This window comes from Harpegnathos saltator, unplaced genomic scaffold (genome assembly GCF_003227715.2).
Source record: "Harpegnathos saltator strain DR-91 unplaced genomic scaffold, Hsal_v8.6 scaffold844, whole genome shotgun sequence".
NCBI classification, from domain to species: domain Eukaryota; kingdom Metazoa; phylum Arthropoda; class Insecta; order Hymenoptera; family Formicidae; genus Harpegnathos; species Harpegnathos saltator.
The window spans coordinates 1,272,155-1,296,269 of record NW_020230698.1 but is presented as its reverse complement, the minus strand read 5'-3'; the positions used below and the strand labels follow the sequence as shown (position 1 = coordinate 1,296,269).

The 24,115-nt window shown below is 40.2% G+C and overlaps 2 protein-coding genes across 8 annotated transcripts; one reads left to right on the top strand and one right to left on the bottom strand.

Moving 5' to 3' along the window:
* The first annotated feature begins 4,868 nt into the window (after positions 1-4,868).
* DCTN1-p150 (dynactin subunit 1) lies at positions 4,869-17,370 on the top strand. Of its 5 annotated transcripts, XM_011140373.3 has the most exons (21): positions 4,869-5,069; positions 5,165-5,479; positions 5,568-5,725; positions 6,103-6,135; positions 6,308-6,367; positions 6,961-7,105; positions 7,641-7,703; positions 8,850-8,987; positions 9,098-9,235; positions 9,504-9,743; positions 9,844-10,095; positions 10,164-10,280; positions 10,486-10,729; positions 10,830-11,112; positions 11,197-11,621; positions 11,707-11,943; positions 12,029-12,323; positions 15,466-15,661; positions 15,747-16,109; positions 16,211-16,342; positions 16,530-17,370. In XM_011140373.3, exons 2-21 carry the CDS (start codon positions 5,312-5,314, stop codon positions 16,743-16,745), a joined length of 3,903 nt encoding a protein of 1,300 aa, XP_011138675.1. In that variant the 5' UTR covers positions 4,869-5,069; positions 5,165-5,311; the 3' UTR covers positions 16,746-17,370. The 5 variants fall into 5 exon arrangements, with proteins under 5 accessions (XP_011138675.1, XP_025163084.1, XP_011138676.1 ...); XM_025307299.1 differs by lacking the exon at positions 6,308-6,367; XM_011140374.3 differs by lacking the exon at positions 7,641-7,703.
* On the bottom strand, positions 17,086-24,002 carry LOC105182729 (casein kinase I). Of its 3 annotated transcripts, XM_025307305.1 has the most exons (7): positions 23,418-23,885; positions 22,007-22,116; positions 21,633-21,855; positions 21,240-21,533; positions 20,987-21,148; positions 19,707-19,730; positions 17,086-17,240 (listed from the first exon to the last, which is right to left on the bottom strand). In XM_025307305.1, the coding sequence occupies exons 1-7, from the start codon at positions 23,544-23,546 to the stop codon at positions 17,094-17,096; spliced, it is 1,089 nt and encodes a 362-aa protein (XP_025163090.1). In that variant the 5' UTR covers positions 23,547-23,885; the 3' UTR covers positions 17,086-17,093. The 3 variants fall into 3 exon arrangements, with proteins under 3 accessions (XP_025163090.1, XP_011138681.1, XP_011138680.1); XM_011140379.3 differs by lacking the exon at positions 17,086-17,240 and having other exon boundaries at positions 18,091-19,920; positions 20,860-21,148; positions 23,418-23,999; XM_011140378.3 differs by lacking the exons at positions 17,086-17,240; positions 19,707-19,730 and adding an exon at positions 20,462-20,725 and having other exon boundaries at positions 20,860-21,148; positions 23,418-24,002.
* Between the last annotated feature and the right edge of the window lie 113 nt (positions 24,003-24,115).

Here is a 24,115-nt window from a genome sequence, read left to right as displayed (position 1 = left end):
TTCGATATCTCCTAAACGGTTAGAGATACAGGCTTCGGACAGGTACCAAATTAAAGCCCTTTCAAAACCCTACATTTTGGACTACATGGACGACCCTCTACTCCCCGTAGAAGCGGAGATATCGACGGATGAAGGATGGATATCGACGGAGAAAGGTTGGAAAACTTTAACCTTCGATATCTCCTAAACGGTTAGAGATACAGGCTTCGGACAGGTACCAAATTAAAGCCCTTTCAAAACCCTACATTTTGCACTACATGGACGACTCTCTACTCCCAGTAGAAGCGGAGATATCGACGGAGAAAGGTTGGAAAACTTTAACCTTCGATATCTCCTAAACGGTTAGAGATACAGGCTTCGGACAGGTACCAAATTAAAGCCCTTTCAAAACCCTACATTTTGGACTACATGGACGACTCTCTACTCCCAGTAGAAGCGGAGATATCGACAGATGAAGACTGGATATCGACGGAGAAAGGTTGGAAAACTTTAACCTTCGATATCTCCTAAACGGTTAGAGATACAGGCTTCGGACAGGTACCAAATTAAAGCCCTTTCAAAACCCTACATTTTGGTCTACATGGACGACTCCCTACTCCCAGTAGAAGCGGAGATATCGACGGATGAAGACTGGATATCGACGGAGAAAGGTTGGAAAACTATAACCTTCGATATCTCCTAAACGGTTAGAGATACAGGCTTCGGACAGGTACCAAATTAAAGCCCATTCAAAACCCTACATTTTGCACTACATGGACGACTCTCTACTCCCAGTAGAAGCGGAGATATCGACGGAGAAAGGTTGGAAAACTTTAACCTTCGATATCTCCTAAACGGTTAGAGATACAGGCTTCGGACAGGTACCAAATTAAAGCCCTTTCAAAACCCTACATTTTGGACTATATGGACGACACTCTACTCCCAGTAGAAGCGGAGATATCGACGGAGGAAAGCCGGATATCGACGGAGAAAGCCTGGGAAACTTTAAACTTCGATATCTCCTAAACGGTTAGAGATACAGACATGGTTCTGGCACCAAATTAAAGTCCTCTCAAAACCCTACATTTTGCCGTAAGTGGCGACTCTCTACTCTCAGTAGAAGCGGAGATGTCGACGCAGAAAGGTTGGAAAACTTTAACCTTCGATATCTCCTAAACGGTTAGAGATACAGGCCTGGTTCTGGCACCAAATTAAAGTCCTTTCAAAACCCTACATTTTCGACTACATGGACGACTCTCTACTCCCAGTAGAAGCGGAGATATCGACGGAGGAAGGCTGGATAGCGACGGAGAAAGGCTGGAAAACTTTAAACTTCGATATCTCCTAAACGGTTAGAGATACAGGTCTGGTTCTAGCACCAAATTAAAGTCCTCTCAAAACCCTACATTTTGCCGTAAGTGGCGACTCTCTACTCCCAGTAGAAGCGGAGATATCAACGCAGAAAGGTTGGAAAACTTTAACCTTCGATATCTCCTAAACGGTTACAGATACAGGCCTGGTTCTGGCACCAAATTAAAGTCCTTTCAAAACCCTACATTTTCGACTACATGGACGACTCTCTACTCCCAGTAGAAGCGGAGATATCGGCGGAGGAAAGCTGGATATCGACGGAGAAAGGCTGAAAAACATTAACCTTCGATATTTCCTAAACGGTTAGAGATACAGGCCTCGGTCTGGCACCAAATTAAAGTCCTCTGAAGACCCTACATTTTCGACTACATGGACGACTCTCTACTCCCAGTGGAAGCGGAGATATCGACGGAGGAAGGCTGGATATCGACGGAGAATGGCTGGAAAACTTTAACCTTCGATATCTCCTAAACGGTTAGAGATACAGGCCTGTTTCTGGCACCAAAATAAAGTCCAAAATAAAGAGTTTAGTCGAAATCGATTGCTATTGATCATCTCGTTGGATTCACGCCGAGAGTGAGACGTCAGTTTCGGCCGTGTGTCGGGAAGCACAATGTCGGCAACGTTGCGAATCAGAACGAGATGGAGCGAACAGATTCCCTCTCTTTCTCTCTTTCGCTTGGCTAAGTAAGACTTACGTTTAAGCGAATGTTCTCTTGAAACTGAAAACATTAATAATAATAATAATGATAATTATATTTCTATTTATCTTTCTTTCTATACTATCTAACTATCTATCTATCTATTTCTCTATATCTATCTATCCATCTATCTATTTATCTATCCATCTATCCATCTATCTGTCTATTTATCCATCTATCTTTTTTCTTCCTATGTATCACTGCAACCTATCCTGTTCTATCCATATTTCTTGCAAATGCAAACAATTAATATTACATTAATTTTTATATTAAAATATATTTTTTATACTATAACATGCTGAATTAATAATTAATAAAATTCAACAGGTTATACTATAAAAACAAACACTTACGTAAAAAAATTATTATATTATTAAAAAGTTTGCATTTATTTTTTTACGGAGATCACCATTTTCTCGCGGTTTCCGTTGAGCAACAATATGCACGTTATCTATTCGTAAAATTAAATAATAAGGTAAAATTAAATAAAAGAAAATAATAATTTTTGAAATATGATAATAAAACTAATTTCTTCTTTTACTAGACTAAATTTATTTTTGCTACGAAAAGAAAAATGTAACAATGGAATATCTTTTACAAAACAAATAACATTTCATTTAATTTTTAATTTAAATTTATTAGCATAAATAAATTATTCTGTCATATACTTTAATAACAAATCATTTTTAAAAGATGTATATATTGGCTAAGAGTGGATTTCTATTAACTTTTCGCCTCTCATTATAATTCTCTCTTCTTTATTTGTGCATTAATACTAAATATTCTTTATATACATATACACTATATGTGTGTCATTTATTTATATATATACATATATATATATATTCTCATGTAATTAATATATTTAATCAAGCCATTAGAACACGAGAAGAGAGGAAGAGCGAGCAAGTGCGCGAGAGAGAGAAAGAACGAGCGAGAGAGAGAGAGAAAGAGCGAGGTATAGGAGTAGCGAGAAAAATCTGGCGGCTCACGCAGCCAATAAGTTAGACGAGCGGGAAAGAAACAAATAATATGTCGACGCTCGTCTAGTCTCCAATGTGCTACCTCGCGTGCGTGAAAAATAATTCCTCGCTTCGCACTTTCCCTTGACACGAGACGCTACCGCGTCTTTTGATGTCTCTGGAGCGTGAAAGATGAAAGAAAAGCGGAGAGATGTTCGCTTAGCGATAAGATCACCGCTACCTCGCCTCGTGTTTACTGCCGCGCGCCGCTCAGTAGTGAGACAAAGACGGAACGATTGTCTGTCGTCTGTCTTTTTCTAATCTACTATCCATTGCATGGAAGTAGTATGGACACGAACCTAGGCGCATTTTACTTTTACCGCGAAAGTGCGCTTAGCGGACGTAGTTTAGGCGCATTTTGGTCAGATGGCGCATCTAAAATGCGCTTAGCCGTATCCCCCGAAATACGGCCGGTGGCCGCTCTCATTCTATTCTCTTCTAAGAGGAAAACTTTACAGGTCGGAAAATCTGTACGCAAAAATTCCCCAAGTAACTATTCTAGGAAATTTGAAGCCAATCTGGGGGCTGTATTCCGTACTCGCGTACCGATAGTTATCGGTATCGTTAGAGGCATTGTGCAGGTTTTTCATATAACAAAAAAGCTGCGCAATACTTCTACGATATACAAAAGCTGCACAACGATAACGAAAGTGTCGTTAACTCCAATAACAAGTTACAGAATCGCACTGCAGGGGCTGTATTCCGTACTCGCGTACCGATAGTTGTCGGTGTCGTCAGTAGTATTGCGCAGCTTTCTTGTTATATGAAAAACCTGCGCAATGCCGCTAACGACACCGACAACTGTCGATATGCAGGTACGGAATACAGCCCCAGTGGTGCGATTCTGTAACTCGTTATTGGAGTTAACGACAGTTTCGTTATTGTTGCGCAGCTTTTCTACGGTATACAGAAGCTGCGCAACAATAACGAAACTGTCGTTAACTTCAATAACGAGTTACAGAATCGCGGTACAGTGCTGCAATTCTGTAACTCGTTATTGGAGTTAACGACACTTTCGTTATCGCAGCTTTCGTTGCGCAGCTTTTGTATACCGTAGAAAAGCTGCGCAACGATAACGAAAGTGTCGTTAACTCCAATAACGAGTTACAGAATTGCACCACAGTACCGCGATTCTGTAACTCGTTATTGGAGTTAACGACACTTTCGTTATCGTTGCGCAGCTTTTGTATACCGTAGAAAAGCTGCGCAACAATAACGAAACTGTCGTTAACTCCAATAACGAGTTACAGAATCGCACCACTGGGCCTTAATTCTGTACACGCTTACCGACAACTATCAATGTCGTTAACTGTATTGAGCAGCTTTTGTATATCGTAGAAAACCTGCGCAACTCCGTTAACGATATCGATAGTTGTCGGTAAGCGTGTACAGAATTGAGGCCCTGTGGTGCGATTCTGTAACTCGTTATTGGAGTTAACGACACTTTCGTTATCATTGCGCAGCTTTTGTATACCGTAGAAAAGCTGCGCAACAATAACGAAACTGTCGTTAACTCCAATAACAAGTTACAGAATCGCACCACAGGTACTTATTATGGAACTCGTCGGAATCGATTCCGATCGAATTTATTCCGTTATTTCCTAAATTTCTATTGTCTTTTCTAGGGGAAACGGAATTATTCCGATCGAAATCGATTCCCCATTATTCCATCTGTTAACATCCATACTCATTTCAAGCTATGTCTCATATTCCGGCCACGATATTCCTATGAGGGCGCCAGTGCCCAGCGAGATTTCTCTGGTACGCTTAATCTCGTAAGACTAACAATCTTTATAGTATCTCGTCAGTGGTTATGTCAAGAAAGAGGAAAATTGATCGAAAGTTTAATCGGATAACAGCATTGATTAATCGAGGAAATTATCGAAAACGATCGAAAAATTGTCAATTTTCCAATTAATCGTTAAAATTATTTTCCCCTGATGCAGTTTGGAGCAGAAATGAAGTGCAAATTTCTCGTTAACCTGTGCAATCAACTGTCAGTAGATTCCGCATATTACTCTTTGAAAATTTAGAGAAAGTTCTTTGGAGCTTGCCGCAGCTTATTGTAGTTCAATACGGTGTCATTTTCAGATCCTAGTCCACAATTGTAATGAACAGTGAGTGAAGTCGAGTGTGATAGAAATATTACTCCGGATCCCGAGCGGAGGTTAAGCGTGCATAGCTGATGTATTCATCTGGAACGAGTTGAAATTGATAAATTCGCGAAGCGCGACGAAGATGTCGTACAAGGTTGGCCAGCGCGTCGAGGTGCCGGTAAAGGAATGTCAAGGCGTGATAGCCTACGTCGGTTATCCGCTTTTTGCATCCGGCAAGTGGATCGGAGTGATACTCGACGAGCCAAAGGGCAAGAACAATGGTACTGTGAAAGGCAAGATGTACTTCAATGTAAGTAATATACTCGATGAGTCGCTTGTTTTTTTCCGGGTTGTATATACTAATGAAGAACAATATATATTTTATGTCGTCGCCGTAGTGCACAGAAAATTATGGAATGTTCGCGCGTCAAACGCAGCTTATCTTGCTGGATGAAGCTGGTAATAGAACAGAGCCTGTCAGCCCATCATCAGCAGGCAGCAGTGCCACAACACCTGATGACAGTGGTCCTGCGAGAGCCAGAAGTCGCCTAAATAGGTAGGTTTTTGCAAATACAATATAAAGTTTCTTATACAATCGAGGAATTTTGTTTGAATCTAAAAAATAAGCCTTTACATGCATTATGATTTTTCTGCAGTACAAATAGTTTCTATAATGCAAGTATGCACATGTAAATGAAATATAAATGCTACTAGAATACATTATTTTATAATATTGGGGTTTAAAGTATCTAAGTATTTTTTTCATAAAATTAAATATCAGTAGAATTAAGTAAAAATTAAGCAGTATCCCATTTATGTGCGCTAAGAACAATAACATCTGTTCATTGTTGAATTTGCTCAGTAGAATATATATAATCTATATAAAATAATTGTTCTATGTAAAATAATTATTCCATAATCTTTTCACGCTAGCATTAGTACACGTCGAAGGAATGAGCCTACAGCGTAAGTTTTGTTAGATTGTACAATAATGTTGAGCATTAAGAAAGAAATATTTCTATTTTATACAACATTTTATTTCGTGCTAAGCATCTCGAGTATTCCACATATAAGCAAGTAAATAGGCGAGTATATAATTAATCAATCCTTAAAATGTATTATATGCTGCTCATAAAAGTGTACGGAGAAAAACATCTCCTGCGAACATTACTCGTCAGCAATCTGACAAACTTTCTGGGTAAGATTACGTGTAAACCGAATCGTGGCAAGTGGATATGTCAGCAATGTATAATTTTTTTTTTCATTGCTACTGCTTTCATAGATATCTTGATAAGGATTACTATCTTCTATCAAAGTATCACTTGTTTGTCACTGAGCATCTAAACTATTTTGCAGCTTTCAAGCACAAATTATCGCCAATATGCCTTACATACAGCTTTTAAATATATGTATTTTTATTTTGTGATAAGTAATTGGTAATATATAATCTTCCGATTACTTTATTATTATTATGTAAAAATGTATGTGTCGTCGAGTACCAAACGCTATTAGACTTATTTGCTGGCGTAATTTTTTGTAATTTTATAGATCTTTATTTTAAACTTTTTTGTTTGATCTGCGAAAATACGTAAAATATACGCAATATAAATTTGAGTTTCTATCATGATTTCTTGCAGTCGACCTAGCAGCAGATACGTACAAGGTGTGTAGTAAATCGCATGGTGCGACCGATGAAGAAGTGGTTCCACATCTATTCCATTGCGATTTACTTTGCACTCTTGATACATTCTGTACGAAGATATCGTTACAAGATTGTGTATTATTTTACAGTTCTCGATTATCTTTGACCGGGAGTAGAACGTTATTAAGTGCCCCAAGCACAGAAAGCCTCTCCGGATCACAGCATGAACGTAGAGACGGCGGCGAGTCGTTAATTCCAGCCCCAACTTCCACAAAACGCGCTTCATTTATCGAGGTAAGGCATCACGTCGCGCGTCAGCTGTAACGATAACAAGTAAGGTTTTAAAATAGAATGAGATTACTTTTCCATTACACAATACGAGCAAAGTCTATCTAGAAATTAACTTTATATAAAAAAGTGTGGTGTATATTTATATACATAATTCCTACGGTCGAATTAGCTATCTATCATCCATTTTCATGGTATACTCTTGTTGTTTTTGACTAACAAGAACGCAGGTTTCTGACATTTGGAAATCTCTAGGTTTTTCCGATTATATTTGTATGTTACTTATGTTCATGTGCGAGGAATCCTATTCTGTGACTCTCGGTGATGATGTCAAATGCAGTTTTGCACGTGTGCATTTCTCGTCGTGAGCGGAAAGTGTGCTTTGGAAATACGAAGTAGAATTAACGATGCGAGCTATAAGAGAGGCACGAAACGGGAGACAAAAAAAAGAGAAACAAAGAGAGAAACTTTTCGCGAGAACAAGTGAGAGGACCTCGTTGGCACAGAATGATTCATATGGGAATGCACGTACGTGTTTCAGAAGTCCCCTAGCACGAGCTCGCCTCCCGGCAAAAAGCCAAAGGCCCAAGATGATCACAATAATGTAATTAATACTCATTAATTGTAATATCTCAATTTTTTAATATCACCTCTCTCTGATCTCGTTCTTTCTCATACTAGCTGTTTGTCGATCATTTAAGCATCGTAACACATAACTCTCTCGCAACCGAATAATATAGCGTCATTGTGCACCTTCTGACGGGTACGCTCGTCTTTAGTGGGATTACACGGACTTGGTTACATTTTTATTCTCCGCCACACATCTCTCCATCTCGTTACGTTCAACATCGGCTTCATTAACTGAGTTCTTCCATAATGCTTCGATAGAGCTAATGATTTTTACGAGTGGGAAAGGGCCGAATTCAGCGCGTCGTGCCGCCTTTCAATTAGGAACTGAGTTGTCCTCCTCCTCTCCCCCCGCGTTTGCGTTGCAAGGATAATAACAGTAATGTTAGCGCGAGCGAGTCCTGTTTTCCTTCTTTTTCTTAACAGCATCATGGTGCATACACGGAGATGTAACTTCCGCTTTTTGACCGGTAACTTTCCTGGAGTTACACTTGTATATTAATGCAAGAGTTAGTCCACCTGGATGTGGAACGGGAATGCAAAGTGACACGTGTGTGCGAATCGTTTTAGAGAACCTGATAGTTGAAATAGTTTTGACGCTCCGATTCTCTAGTATATCCTACGTAAATGTATCATTGTAACATGACTCAACTCATCAACTGTGGCTCTTCCTGTACTCGTTAGTACTAATAGAGTGTAATTCGGTGTAGCTTGTGTTGGTGTTTGCTGTCACAAAACTAATCCCATTAATCACCGTCAAAAAGACAGACTAATTCTCTGCTCGACTGTAAATACAAGAGACTACGTACATTATTATTGTAAAAGCCACATTGTAATCCTCATCTATAGGAAATCTATGGGGTGTTTTTTTCATTGCCGCAAGTCGAGAGTAATTATCTCCTTTATCTTTGTTTGCGCCATCCATATGTACCACGTTTCAGTTACACCGTGTGCGTGTATATGAGTTTTTCAACGAGTCTCAAGTTGGCACAGGTACGCAGATTCAGAGGACCTTGCAGAGAAACTGTTTGGCGATGTTGCGATTCTTTCGTGCGATAATAAAAAGAACACCCGGCTGTACGAAGCGCAAGAGTGTCTCATTTTGCCTCTTTCTATAATTCAGACAGGTTTTGTAGAAACGCTGAAGCCGCAGTTCGTACCCGGCCAAGTGATGGCAGGTTCGACGGCGGCTGCGAATCTGGTGGAGGAGAAGTTGTCGCACTTGCAACTCGCGCAAGAGAATGATAACTTGAAATCTCAGGTAAATCGGAGCTCTCACTTCGACAGATGTATCTTTCTCGATCAGTCCTGCCGTTTTATCGTACAGACTGTTCGGAATTTTGTACATGCATACAACATGCAACGTTCTAGGTACACGATCTTACCGAGAAAGTAGAAACGCTGCGTGTGAAACGAATGCAAGACAAGGAACGGATGAAAGACTTCGAGAAGACGAAGCTTCAAATAGAGCAACTTCTCGAGTTCAAGGCTAAAGTCATGGAAAGTCAAGTGAGTGATTTATCGATTGATTAATCAAATACTCCAGATACTCATTCTAAGTTCTGTTACAATATACATAATACATTTTTTATCTTCTATTATTGTTTTTTTTTTCCTTTTTCCTCTCTGCTTCTCTCGTATTTTTTTTCTTTTCTTTTTATTTAGATTATATTTAGTATATTTTATCGAAAGAATGAGTGAATGGATGAACATTCTTTTTTAATTCGCGACGACAAAGATACCTCGACTTTCACGTTCATCATTTGTATCATCAAAGGCAAGTCTTCAGAGAGACCTTCAACGAGCCCGACAAGAAGCCCGAGATGCACATGTGGCGAGAGAGCAGTTCCAGGAAGAAATGGCCGACCTCGCAGAGACTGTGGAAATGGCTACGCTAGATAAAGAAATGGCGGAAGAAAAGGCCGAGACGCTTCAGATCGAGCTGGAGCAACTCAAAGATAAACTCGAAGAGCAAACGTTGGACCTAGAGATACTACGCACAGAGATGTCTGAGAGGGTATAATATCCATATATATTTCGGCTTTACTTTAATAGCGACACAATGGCAACATGCACATGCGAATGAGTTGATCGTTTCTGCGTTTCTGCGAATAAAGGCGGCCGGTGGTGGATCGACCACGGGAACTTCGAGCTACGAGATAAAGCAGCTGGAACAACAGAACAGCAGGCTGCGCGAGACGCTCGTGAGGATGCGCGACCTGTCAGCTCACGAGAAGCACGAGTTCCAGAAACTGCAGAAGGACATGGATCAGAAGAAGTCCGAGATCTTGGAATTGGGTCGCACAAAGGAGAAGCTATCGGCGCGCGTCGAGGAAATGGAACATCAGATCGCGGATCTGCAGGAACAGGTACGATTTGTAGCATTCGCGCTTGCGACTGTACGCGGATGCTTGTGCATCTAATGTGTTTCTCGTAGGTCGACGCGGCATTGGGAGCTGAAGAAATGGTCGAGATGCTGGGTGAGAAGAAAATGGCATTGGAGGAGAAAGTGGCCGAGCTGGAGGAAGCTGTCGCGGACTTGGAAGCTCTTCAGGTAACATTTTTAATTCTACCTGGAAAGCAGCGTTACCTCTTCACATTGCAAAACACCAAGGTTTGGTGATAATTAGTTAATTAATTCGAGTAACTTTTGTAGCTTAACCAAATTTAACCAAGTCACAGGTCCTTAATTTCAAACTTAACTCAGACAAATGATACTTTAACTTACGTATTGAGTTATTAACTTAATCCATTTTCAGGACATGTCCGACCAATTGGCGGAGTCGTCCAAGGAGTTGGAGCTGGAGCTACGCGAAGAGTTGGATCTCGCTCTCGGCGCGGCACGCGATGCTCAACGGCACCGGGACGCCGCGTTGGAGACGCTCGCGGACCGTGAGCTAACCATCGCCAAATTTCGCGAACTTACGCATCAGTTGCAGGAGCAATGTTTGCAGTTGCAGCAACGAGTGCAGTCGACGGAGTCCACGAAGACCAACGTTCGAGGTAGAGCAAAGTGTTCCGAATCGAGATCGAGAGACGCGGAACAATTGCGCTCCAGGACTGTCTACGCCGATCCTCACGCTCTCACTTGTTGGTGTTTCAGGCGCGGACCAACAGCTGGCAGAGATACTGGACTTCCAAAAGACGTTCGCCGAGACCCGGGCGCAAACCAAGGCCGTGGATCTCGAGTTGCGCCGGTTGGACGCGGAGGAAGCACGGAATCACGTGTGTTACCTGCTGTCCTTCATGCCGCCTGCGTTCTTGGCTCGCGGCAGCGACCACGACGCGATACTGATGCTCCTGCTGATACCGAGAATGACGCAGAAAACGGAGATACTGATCTCACAAGTGCGGGAGAAGTACAGGTCGATCGAGAAGATAGATCGGTAATTGCGCTTTGCTCCGTCACTTCTGCACCGATTCCGCGTATGAATTTTTCGCGTAATGCCTCGTCTTTCATGCTTTATCAGGGCTTCGGTAATAAGAGGTCACTCGGTGGCGCAGTACACATTCAGGTCACGTCTGTGCTCGCACATGTACGCCCTGCAGACGGCGTTGAGCTGTTTCGAGTCGGTCCTGAACTCGTGCAGCCCGGAGATGCTGCTTAAAGCGGGCAACGCTTACCCGGAAATGGCGGCGCAAGAGAAATCTTTGGATTCGTTGATCGAGCTGGCCAAGAGGGACCAGTTGGATGAGAACTTGCCGATGGAAGTGATTGAAAAGTGTTGCACGTACTTCGCCACGATGTTTTCCGTGCTCTTCGGCGAAAGCACGGCCGTCAATCAGGCGCGTCTGATCGTCAATGGGACGAGAACCTTGGGCAGCACGTGCGACGCCATCTCCACCGACGCTACGGCGATCAAAGCGCTAATACAGGGCGAGGGTGGCGATATCGGTGAGTATAATTATAATATTTAATCAATTAAATCTCATTCATATTTTAACATCATCGCGACGCGTTCTTATGTCTTGAACAAAAGGTCTGCTGTGTCAACACGTTGAAACGACATGCGAGGTGATTCAACAGCACCTGAAATCAGCTAGAAGGCGAGTACCACGCGATCATGCTGGTCCGGCGTTCTCCGTAGGCGCCAATTTGGGATTAGATAAAGACTGCAACGAGCAATTCTCAACGTCGTATCAGCACGCCGTGAAAATCATGAAGACGCTTCAAAATCTGTTGAAGAGCGCCCTGCAAGCTATCACCGAAAATGGCGGTAAGTGTGTTTTTGGTATTTTCTTCTTGAAAATTCAATTTGTTGGGACGTTCCCGATATTTTTAACGAATCCGACTGCTCTTAGACCTAGATACCGGACTGGCAGCTGATAAGCTGAAAGAGATGGCTGCGACATCCAGCGAAAAGGTATACGATACCGAAGATTTAGGACCTGTGGCTACCATCAAAGCGAGCTTAACAGTGATACAACAATTGGCGGCGAATCTGGCGCAGAAGATGGCCGAGTGTGAGAATGAGTTAGCTATAAGTGGACAAACGCAGAACCAGCAGCAATCTTTGGAGGGTGAGCAGGTGACGCCAATCTTGATCAGAGCAAACACGGCGAGAAAGGAGTCGGAAGAAACTAAAATACTCAGCAGGTGCGTACATCTTATTTTTTACTTTTTTTCCTTTAGGAAAAAAGTAAAAAATATAAGTTATCTATATTGCCTTACCTCCATGTACATGTACATTCTGATTTATGTGTTACATGTACACCTAACTTCAATGAGCTGACGTCTCATCTAGTTGTCTAGAGTGCTCTTTTTTGTGTATTTTTATAATATTGCGCTCACTCTCGCACTCGCACTTGCATTCAGGTAAATGAAAACACTCGCGTAAAAATAACATACTATTTACAGCGCAGCTCGCTCAAGCTTTAAACAAGAATAATTCTCTGATCTACAATTCTCGCGTCTATCTACGATGACAGTTTGCCGGAGAGTCTCTGTCAGCTGTTGTTGTTTTCTTCTTATCGATTTTCCGTCGTCCAGACAATCTTTGTTCAGTTGTCAAAATCAGCATCAGATGCCTAAGGCTCACGGATAACGGGCGCTACCACAAACCTTGTGGCTCGGGCACAACACTGCTCCCCCTCTTCGAAAAATTGTCGTCCCGACAATTCTCTTAGGCAAGGTCATCCTCTTCCTTGACTCCAGAGATCTTCATGACTCATGTCCTACCCTGAGCTGCTGCTATAGATTACCGGATTCCATGAATTTCTGATCTGAATCAAGGATTCTGAGGATCTTGACTCTTCGCCTTCAAAACATCATCACTATCTTCGTCCTCTAGGAGGTGATCAGTCTCCAGGACCTTTCTAAAACGATCCGCTTGTTGTTCCGCTTCTTCGTCCGTTTCCTCCTTGGCTCCTCTTCGGACAAGGAGGGGAGACTACCGTGGACCCAATGTTCTTTTATAGAACACCCCGAGTCCCTGCCTCGGCATTCGCCCAAAGCCCCACGGAAAAACTACGATCAAAAACCGTGGGGGAGGCAGCCTTCTCTCTTTTCTTTTTCCCGGATGTGGTCTTCCGAAACCGTTCTCCAAAATTAAACCTTAAAGTAAAGAAAATGAACGCAAGATTTTGTTCTAAATAATTTTACCATTAAAAATTTACAGGTCTCTGATATCTTCCCTATTCCTGTATCTCACTAAAAGAAGCTAACCTATCTGCGTGTACTACTTTATTCCTGCTCTTACTCGATTTCCTAATACAATAAACTACTTCATTTAACCGTTTTACTATTTCATAAGGTTCTTCCCAATTACTTTGTAACTTTGGAGCTTTCCCAATTTTCCTTTGTGGATTGAAAACCCAAACTTTCTGACCTTCTTCAAATGAACATTTCCTAGCTCCCTGATCATACCACCTTTTAATCTTTTCAGAATTTAGAGTCATTTTCTGCCTAACACTTTGATAAACTTCATCTAATTTTCCTTTTAAATCAGAAACATAATCTCTAAAGTTTGTGACACAATCTTTCGGAGGAGTTCCACGAAGTAAATCTAAAGGTAACCTTAAATCTCTTCCGAAATTCAATTCTGCCGGAGTCATTCCCGTTGTTTCATGTTTTGCGGATCTAAATGCTAAAAGAAATAATGGAATCCAGTTATCCCAATTTTTCTGATTTTCATCAACAAACTTGGACAAATACTGAAGAATCGTTTGATGTTGACGTTCGACTTGCTCATCAGATTGAGGATGAAGAGCTGTAGTCCCTGTCTTTCTAATTCCTAACATTTCTGAAAGTTCCTTAAATAACTGTGATTCAAAATTCCTTCCCTGATCAGTGTGAAAGGCACACCGTATCTCGAAATTACCTGACTGACGAATACTTCAGCTATGGTGTTCGCCCTGATATTTTTCAAAGGAAAAGCTTGAACCCATTTTGTAAAACAAACAACTGTAACTAGAAGATACTTATTTCCTGAAGAAGTTATTGGCAGCGGACCAAGTATATCCATCTGAAGTCGTTCAAAAGGAGTTCCAATATTGAAAATCTGAAGAGATTTTCCTTTATCTGAAGGCCCCTTTTTGGTTACATAAATCCTACAAGTTCTACACCAATCTTCAACATCCTTTTTACATGTTGCCCAATAAAAACGTTTTCGAATTTTCCCTAAAGTTTTATTAATACCAAAATGTCCTCCAGAAGGAGCGTCATGTGCTTCTTCCAAAATTCGTTTAACTTCCGAACGTGGAACAATAACTTGAAGAATATTTCCTTTGAGATTGGGTGCTTGCCATTTTCTATGAAGAATTCCATTCTCAACAATTGAAGTGTCCTAGTAAGATAAATAGATTTTTGAAGAAATATCTTCATTCGCCATCTCCTCCCGAGTAGGGCGTCTATCGGATTCTTTTGCCAGAAGAATTGCTGAAATGCTTGGATCATTAAGCTGTTCCTTCCGCCAATTCTGATTAAAATTTTCACTAAAACTTATTCGTGCAACTGATTCACATTCCTGATTTTTAACTTTCACTTCTATCCTGGAAAAATACTTACAATTTTCTCCTGAACAAGGTCGTCTAGACAAACCGTCTGCATTCTTATGTAGCTTCCCCTTTCGATGAAGAATTCTCTTCGAGTCATATAATAATTCCTTTCCGTTTTACTCAAAACACGGCTAAAATAAGCGATCACCTTTTCTACTCCTTCTTGAACTTGAGAAAGTATTGCACCAATACCATGATTCGAAGCATCGGTGTCTAAAATGAAATCTTCTTCCTTTGGAAAAGACAGAACCGGTGAAGATGTCAGAACATTCTTCAGGATATTAAAAGCTTCCTGACATTGAGAAGTCCAATGAAATCTTGTTCGTTCTTCAGTTAATCCGTAGAGAGGTTTTGCAATTGAAGAAAATCCTTTGACGAACTTCCTGTAAATGAAAACACTCGCGTAAAAATAACAAGCTTTACTATTTACAGCGCAGCTCACTCAAGCTTTAAACAAGAATAATTCTCTAATCTACAATTCTCGCGTCTGTCTACATGACAGATGACAGCTTGCCGGAGACTCTCTGTCAGCTATTGTTGTTTTCTTTTTATCGATTTTCCGTTGTCCAGACAATCTTTGTTCAGTTGTCAAAATCAGCATCAGATGCCTAAGGCTCACGGACAACGGACGCTGCCGCAAACCTTATGGCTCGGACACACCAATATTCTTCCTATGTCAATAAAGTTTATTATTATTATTAAGTGTTTGTTAAAAAATTGTGATGCTGATTTTTTAATGTTAGGAAACTTGAGGCGCGGGACAGTGATATTCGTGAGGCTAGATTAGCTCTGCGAGAGAAGCAAGAGGAGTTGTCCGAGATGACGTTACGGAAGGAGTTGGCCGAGAAGCGTTTCATTACACAACAACACGAGCACGAGATGAACGTCGAACAACTGAAGAGAAAATTGGAAGAAGCGCAAAACCAATTGAAACGGAAGGTATTTTTCTCTCCGCTTTCTTTCGACCTTACGCCTGTCTGTCGGCGAGATTCTCAAATATCGCGTTTCTCTCTCTCGGTAACAGGAGAAAGAATTCGAAGAAACAATGGACCATCTCCAGACCGATATTGACAGTCTGGAGACAGAGAGGGGACAATTGAAGGAGAAGCTTAAATCGATCGGCAAGAAAACGTTGTCGACATCCGGCACGGACAATATCACAGGCAGCAATTCGTTAACGAGCACCATGGACAACAAGTATTATATGCAAGAGATTAACGCTCTCAGGGAAGCCTTGAGCAACGAGCATCTGCAGAAGAAGAAGATAATGTGCGACGTTCTGCGTCAGAAGCTGGATAGCCTAGAGCCGTTGTCGTCATCAGCGAGTCTCAAGTCCTTGGATTTGACGATTCAAGATTTGCGGAAGAAAACTACAGATCTCGTTAAAGTAAGTTATTGATTGATGTTTCACATTAATTATTATTATTATTGATTGTCATTGCACCAAGACAAGTAACGTCTGACACAAATATTCGATTATATTTTCAGGATGTTCAGAAAACCTTGGTATATCCGACAGTTCCTGACTTGAGGCGCAAAGTGCCTGAAACGTCTTATCACTACTTATTGGAGCGGCGAAGAAATATCATGCAGCTGAAAGAGCGAGCCGACGAATTGGCGGTAAGTATAAATAGAGTGAAATCCGTTTAATATTATAAACGCTTCAAAGTATCCAAATAAACCAGACTAATTGGTCCATTCGTCGCTTTGAAGCATTTGTAATATTAAACGAAAACTATCCTTGATATTATCAGATATTCAATCGGATGTTCAAAATAATATTCTTTTCCCTGCTTTTATTCTTCAGGCTCAAGTCCGTCGTGAGGCTATCAAACGCACACCCGGTGGACGAGCGGAGGCGAATTTCGCCGTGTATCCGAATCGCGAGATGGCGGCGGCGATGCAAGAATGCAAGTTACTCGCCGCCGAGATAAAGATCCCTTACAATGGCCCGGAACGATCGTTCTCTGTTAATGTAGGCACGCAAGAACTTAGGAAAATTCACACTTTGCTGTACTATTAAAAAAGGAGAAAATTTGCCGCGCGTTGCTTGGTTATTTATTTCTTGTGACAAGGTATGAGAAGCAAACGTTAAGATATACTCTGTACACACAAGACTAACTTTTTTTCTAATAGCTCCTTTATTGATAGCAATATTATCTGCAATGTTGCCGTACTCTGTCAACGCTCTATTAGAGAAAGAAAAAGAACAAAAACAGATTAAATGAGTTATTACATGTATAATGTTACGGATATTTTTTAACGTTAACTTTAAGCTTTTGTACGGAGAAAATTTGCGTTATATCCTTGTATTCGACGAGTGAGGTACAGGGCGATATTTAGTAATTCGTAATTTGCACTCGTGCAATATTTATTTATTTCCGATGGGGCTACAGCGCGATGACCGGCGCATCGCGGCTGGGAGGCTTTCCAGCGTTCTCTCTCTCTCTCTCTCTCTCTCTCTCTCTCTCTCTCTCTCTCTCTCTCTCTCTCTCTCTCTTTCTCTCTCTCTCTCTCTCTCTCTCGTTACGTTTATATAAACGCAATTGTCATTGTAGTATTAACAATTCAGAAGAGAAATCGTGTGCCTCTGCGGCTTTTCTGTATTATATGTCCTTAAGAGTTGTCAAATATACGATCTAAAAATATTTACATAATCGTTTTTTATGTATATACACCTTAGACGGTGATTGGTATCACAATATAGAAAGTACGTGGTCTTCCGGAGAGCAGGTACGGCCACCTACCTTTGACCAATCGTCAATACACTTTCAGCATTGCCGTCATACATGTACATATGTATATATATATATATATATATATATATATATGTATGTATATACATATATACATACACACACATATGTATATATGCGTCTTGGTCGCGTAATTAACATTTAATGAAACAGAAATTATATAGTACAATATTCTAGACTTCTTTTATTAGTAGAGATAAAAGGAGAGCAGTAAACCGTTGATGTATTTCCTCAGTATTCATGAAATAACGTATGCCTTAATTACTGTCACAATTTTATTATACATACAGATATGCGTATGTGCGATATGTATATACACATACACTTTGAGATTTCTCATATATAGTATACATATATGTGTATATACATACACATACACACAGCAGATAGTATTAAGTGCATATATCGTTAGTTGTTTATTAACTTACTTGTTCATTCATTCACTTTCACAACACGGTAATGCGCTTACTCTCTTACACTTTCATTTATCCTCTTTAATAATAATAATAATAATAATAATTAACCACGCATTCAATCGAGGATGGTTAGTTATATCTTTTCGTTACGGTCTCGAGTGTCCGTCAGGTGGGTGGGTGTGTGAGTGTAAGTGTGTGTGACCCGTTTCCTCATAGTATACAAGCTTTGAGATTTCCGGAGTCGAGTTTATTTTCGCAATCATACATCGCAATTCGTATTAAGGCTGACCGGACGACTGGTAGTACCTTCCACATTACGCACTAATATTACTTGTTAAAGATGTGTAATTATAACTTCTTCTTCTTTTTGGAACTAATGCTCGCAGAATATGGACGTGAAGTTTAGTAGGTAGGATGAATAATATAACTAAATCTTAAACGCGAGATAGAGAGAGAAACGTGTTCCCTAAAATCGTCGATATCAATAAGTATATTCAGACTGTCGAAATGACTTTTTTTTTCAGTGTTGTGTGTTGCATGTGTATGTAGGTATGTACGTGTACAAAAAGAACACTTGATCATGAAATATGAAATCGTACGCGTACATAAAATATCAAATTCAATGTTGAAGCAACAGCACGTGTGAAACAGCTACACAGTCTCAGCTATTAAAACTATATACGGAAGAATTGTTCAGCTAGACCGAGTTACAGGAGTACTTTTTGAACGAGCTATCTCTTTCTTTCTGTCTCTCTTTCTTCATTCACGTCTCTCTTGGCGAAAGTAAGCCTGTAACTAGTTCGCACCAATCAATCAAAATTCTCTCTTTTTTTTTTCCTTTAGAGATACAATTTTATTTCTAAAATCGAGTAAACTTATTCACAGACAGAAAGAGAGTAAATCGAGGGATATCCTTATGATAGAATCGTTAAGCATTTGTTCGTTTCTCCATGGAGTTACTCGCTCCGTTACTCGATACAGTACGATAGTAGTAGATACTTAAAAATTAGATGGTTGCCTTAACATTACGGTATCTTTAAACGTTACTTGTCAATATTATATATATCGGGGAGACATCATCGTTTATACATGTAAAAAAAAGTTATTCAATTCGAACGCGTCAAAGATACGTAGAGTATCTTTGATGCTATCGACATATCACCCTGATAAGAAAAATATTAACATTTTCTCAACACTCCACGTACGCTAGTATGCTCACACTATACACTGAAGACAAAACAAAATTTAGGAAGCAAAATGTCAGTTCGCTTTACGATAGTGCTCATACTCTCTCTCTCTCTCTCTCTCTCTCTCTCTCTCTCTTTCTCTCTCTCTCTCTCTCTCTCTCTCTCTCTTTTTCACAAGACACTCACGTATTTTCTCGCGCACGTATCGCGTGCGTTTCCGTTTGTAGAGTATAGATATAAAATTTTACAGGATTACCACAAGAATGGTCTGAAAATGTCCTCTCTTTCTCTCCATGAAAATTATATAGCAAACTTTCGACTCGATCTATTTGTATCAGAGGTCAACCGCGTGCATTCGTTTACAAAGATCTTTTCAGGACATCAAAATCTTTATTTTTCCCTTTCAATGAATAACGGTAAATTAAATATATAGTAACAAAATAAAGAACATGCCACTTTCTGGCTAGCTAATCTCTCTCGCATTCCAAATCCAGAATTCAATCAACCGAAACTCTAAGAGAGAATATCAATATTACACAAAATATCTCGTGTATAACACTGCAATTACGTGATACACGTCTTCCCATGTCGCATTATAAGAATGTTATATTTGTAATCACATAACTATATGCTCTCTCGTTTTCTCTTTCTCTCCGTCTCATTTTTTCGCTCTTACTATTTTTCTTTCTTCCCCTTTCTCTCTGCGAAATTAGACCCCTGACTGATACGATTCTTCGAATGAATAATTTGTAAGAAGTTCGGTACCTCTCGTATAAAACACTTCAGTGATCGCAATCAAGGTTGTTGCTACGATCTGGAGTTATAGTCTTAGCGTGCTCCTGGAACAAAGTAATTTTGAAATTATATAACATAATCATTTCATTTGTTGAATTTTTCTACAGATAACACATAATGATAGTGCAAGTTTCATTCTTTGTTAATATCACTTGTCTATTGCACCATATGACGGTGTGTGATGCATAAACATACCTTTTTTTTTTCATAAAATTTCGCATATTGATAATTCTATTTTAGATAATTTTTATGATCAATAAAGTTATATTATATACAAATAAAATCAGGGACGAATGAAGTATTTGATGTCGCCGTCTAATTTCATCAATAAAATAATAATTAACAATGTGAGTATATTAAACTTTTTAAGTTTTGTACATAAAGTGAAAGAGATATTCTCAATGTAAATTTAGAATCTACTAAGTATCTATCTTGATAATCGTCCCCCCTTTAACAATATATCTCAAAGGAATTTCAAATTATATATAAACTACATAGAACAAAAATGCATTTATTGATGTATAAACAAAAATTTAGTAACAAAAAGTTTTAACATTTAGAGATTTCTGTCATTTTATATGACGGAGCGTCAATTAATTCCTGGTTAAATGTTAATCGAGGCGAAGCATACTTGTATCTTCATAAATGTTAGTCCTTATTATTAGTAAAGATGCAAAGAGAATCAGTCCACAAAATTTTGCGAGGTATCGGTTCATTGGAATGGGAGATAAGAAACATTTTTTTGTTATAAGGACTCCAATTATTGCTTCTTGGTGGATTGGTTTGTGCCAATTGATACGTTATTGAGTTTCGTGGAGGACTCCAGCCATTTTTTGAACTTGAAATTCGCTATTAAGAATGATAATGATTGTTGTAATTGCATGTAAAAAAATGACATGAGATATGTATGGATTCCTAGTGGAATCTACAAACTATGTGCACATTCTACAAAAAAAGATCGATTCCAGAAATTTTGGTTGCACCTGATTGAGCGTTGGCCTGAGTAGGTGCCTGACCTTGGCTTTGTCCTTGCCCTTGAGCACCTTGAGCACCTTGAGAGGGACCTGGTCCAGCTGTTGCTACTCCACCGCTGAGAGTACTGTTCCCTACTTTTTGTTTCAACATCGTCCAATCGAATGTATAATCGTATTGATGGTTCAATGTACGGAAAAGTATGCGGAAAAGTTGACGTAAATACATATAATCTGGGCTCTCTTCGAAGCGTAAACCTCGCGTATAATTCAAATACATTGCGAACTCGGCGGGAAATCCCTGAAAAGAAAAAAAAAATGTAACAGACCTTGTTACGGATAAGAGTGTCAAACACAGAAATGCACGTAATATATAAAATCCATTGACATACCTTGCATAAAACTTCCACTGGCGTAGACATTTTCTTCTCACTAATTTTTTCATACTTCTGCTTCTTTGTTGCTGCCTTGAGACCTTGCCAGGGCAATGATCCTCGATTAAAGTACATGAGGACGTAACCAAGTGATTCCATGTCATCACGACGGCTCTGTTCAATTCCAAGGTGAGCATTGATAGAAGCATACCTTGCAGTGCCAGTTAAATTTTTATCTTCACGGTATATTATATGCAGTCTTGTACGACTATCTCTATATTTCTTAGCCAATCCAAAATCAATTAGGAATAGCTGAAATCGATTAGGAATAAAGATTTTTTAGAGTTTACAGAATCATATAAAATTAAATTTTCATATGTTACCAGAAAGTAATCAGAATAAAATATTCACCTTATTACAATGCCGCCCAATACCCATTAAAAAATTATCTGGTTTTATGTCTCTGTGAATGAAATGTTTGCAGTGAACATATTCAATCCTGCCGATCATCTGATCTGCTAACATTAAGACTGTTTTAATTGTAAACCTTCTTGAACAAAATGTGAAAAGATCTTCCAAAGAAGGTCCAAGAAGATCCATAACAAGAACATTATATTCACGTTCTTGGCCATACCTGAAAATATAGTAAGTCTTATGAAATTTTTGATTCATATAAATTTTAACTGATAATTTATTTTACACGTGAATTCTATTACAATGGAAATTGTATAGACAATATATCTGAATGAATTATATGAAGGATAAGAATTAAATAGTGTAATTACCAGCGTATATGCGGTATTCCTATACCACCATGTAATATTTTATACAGCTTTGACTCATATAAAAGCTGAGGATGTCGAGCTCTCATGTTCTCTAACTTTACTGCAACTTCCTAAAATATAATGTTTATTGTCAACATTATTATGTCATATTTCGTGTTATTATGTCAGATGTGTTACTAGATGTTTATCTAGCTTAAGAATCATAAAAGATGAAGCAAATGAAACTAATGAAATAACAATTATTTGGTTATTTCTATTTATCAAGTGTCTTAATCTCTATTGAAGATAGTGTTTCGGCTGTACAATTGACAGCAAATAAAAAAATGAAAGTAAAACATAAAGATAAGGTTTCATAACCAGTTCCTGACATTCAGAAGTATTGTTATCAGTACATTCACATGAAACAAGCATTGATTCAATGATAATGTTTACTGATTAATGCAAACTCTGCATAATACTGCTCTCAAAGTTGTCTCTCTTATCACACAGAAAGAATGACAAGTTGCTTCAGCAAAATTCTAAACTACATATGGGTCATATTTGAATTCTGCTCAAACTGGATTAAGCAGTCATGATTGACTTCATTAAAGAGACAAACAAGCGGTGGAAGAAGCAAAACGACCATTGTTATATCACCATACTGCCTATTAGATTTAATTCAATTTTCTTTCTCTGTGAGACTATAACCTAGTAAGATACAGACAACCTATGAGATTATCCAATCTTGATGAATGCATTCGAGCTTCAAGCTATGACACGCGGTGGTAATTCGAACGCGAATCGTTTCGTAGCAAACAACTCTCGCTGTATTTTCGCGGCGTACGCCGATAATTATTATTATGACGAACGTAAGCTTATATTTATCTCGACCGCGTCGCAACACATACGTCACTCGTGATACGCGCGTATAACTCTCCGAATTTCCACGAAGCTAAAACATTTCATGATAATTCGCAATGTGCACGCTCGTTACGGTGGCGAGCGAGCAAGCGTGCTGTTCGCATCATCGAGGGCGCGTTTCACAACGGGAGTTCGCCGTCCACGACGGCGGGCAAAAATTCGTTGCTCCACCGACGGCGGTCGACATATCGGCAATGATGACAAATTCGCCTTGCAAACATTCGCGATCAGGCCCCGTCTCATAGCAGTGTCGCGTCGTCGTCGTCGTCGTCGTTGTCGTTGTTGCTATGTTCATAAAAGAGTAATACCGATCGCATGGAGGACGACGACGACGACGACGAGCTAACGATATCGTAACGAGACGCAATGAGGAACGTGAAAGAGGCAGTCGAGCTGGCAGCAGCAGTAGTCCATGCTAACTATCGAGAATTTCTCCTTCTCTCTCTCTCTCTCTCTCTCTCTCTCTCTCTCTCTCTCTCTCTCTCTCTCTCTCTCTTTCTCTCTCCCATACCTCGCCATTGGAGATGTTGATGCCGAGGTAAATGTCGCCGAACGAGCCCGAGCCGATTTTCCTCATCAGCCTGTACTTGCCACCCACAATAAACTCATTCTTTGCTATTGACATCGCTAACGACGCCATGTCACTACTCTCTCGGTGTGCCTTCTCTCTCCTCTTCCTCCTTCTCACTGTCTGGCTCTACCCTCGCACTGCGTCCCCTATACGGCGGTGTAGTTTTGCACCTACTCGCTCGCTGTCTCTCCCTCTCTCTCTCTCTCTCGCTTCCACTTGTACCGCGATCTCTCACTTTCTTTCTCTTTCGTTCTCCCTTGTTCCCTCGATCTCTTCCGTTCCGTTTCTCTCGCGCGCGCAGGTCGACTCAATCGAGACACGGACCGACCGGGGCGTATCAGCACACTTCGCGGGCCAAATTTTGACGGTTAAGGTCGCCTATGTCGGGATGCTCGATGTTACGACCGTGATATCGCGCGCTGCACACCGCGTCGGGAGCGAGGAATCACTGACAGTGGCACAACCGACGGGCGCACCGACAGCGCGCCGACATTTTCCCTTTCGCTGCGGACACGAGAGCGACTGACTGTTCCGGAAGCGATGCGTCACGAGCGATGGCAGAGACACACGGCCCGTTGCCGCTCAATGGAGCTACTCGTGCTCGTGCGCCAGTTACGGCCCATGGGATCGCAGCGGCG

Coding starts and splice junctions, on each gene's coding strand:
- DCTN1-p150 (XM_011140373.3), top strand. CDS start 5,312: ATGTCGTACAAGGTTGGCCAGCGCGTCGAGGTGCCGGTAAAGGAATGT. Junction 5,480..5,567: donor AAGGCAAGATGTACTTCAAT/GTAAGTAATATA, acceptor TCGTCGCCGTAG/TGCACAGAAAATTATGGAAT. Junction 16,110..16,210: donor AAACTACAGATCTCGTTAAA/GTAAGTTATTGA, acceptor TTATATTTTCAG/GATGTTCAGAAAACCTTGGT.
- LOC105182729 (XM_011140378.3), bottom strand. CDS start 23,546: ATGGCGTCGTTAGCGATGTCAATAGCAAAGAATGAGTTTATTGTGGGT. Junction 21,856..22,006: donor GGAATACCGCATATACGCTG/GTAATTACACTA, acceptor CTATATTTTCAG/GTATGGCCAAGAACGTGAAT. Junction 21,534..21,632: donor TTGGGCGGCATTGTAATAAG/GTGAATATTTTA, acceptor AATCGATTTCAG/CTATTCCTAATTGATTTTGG.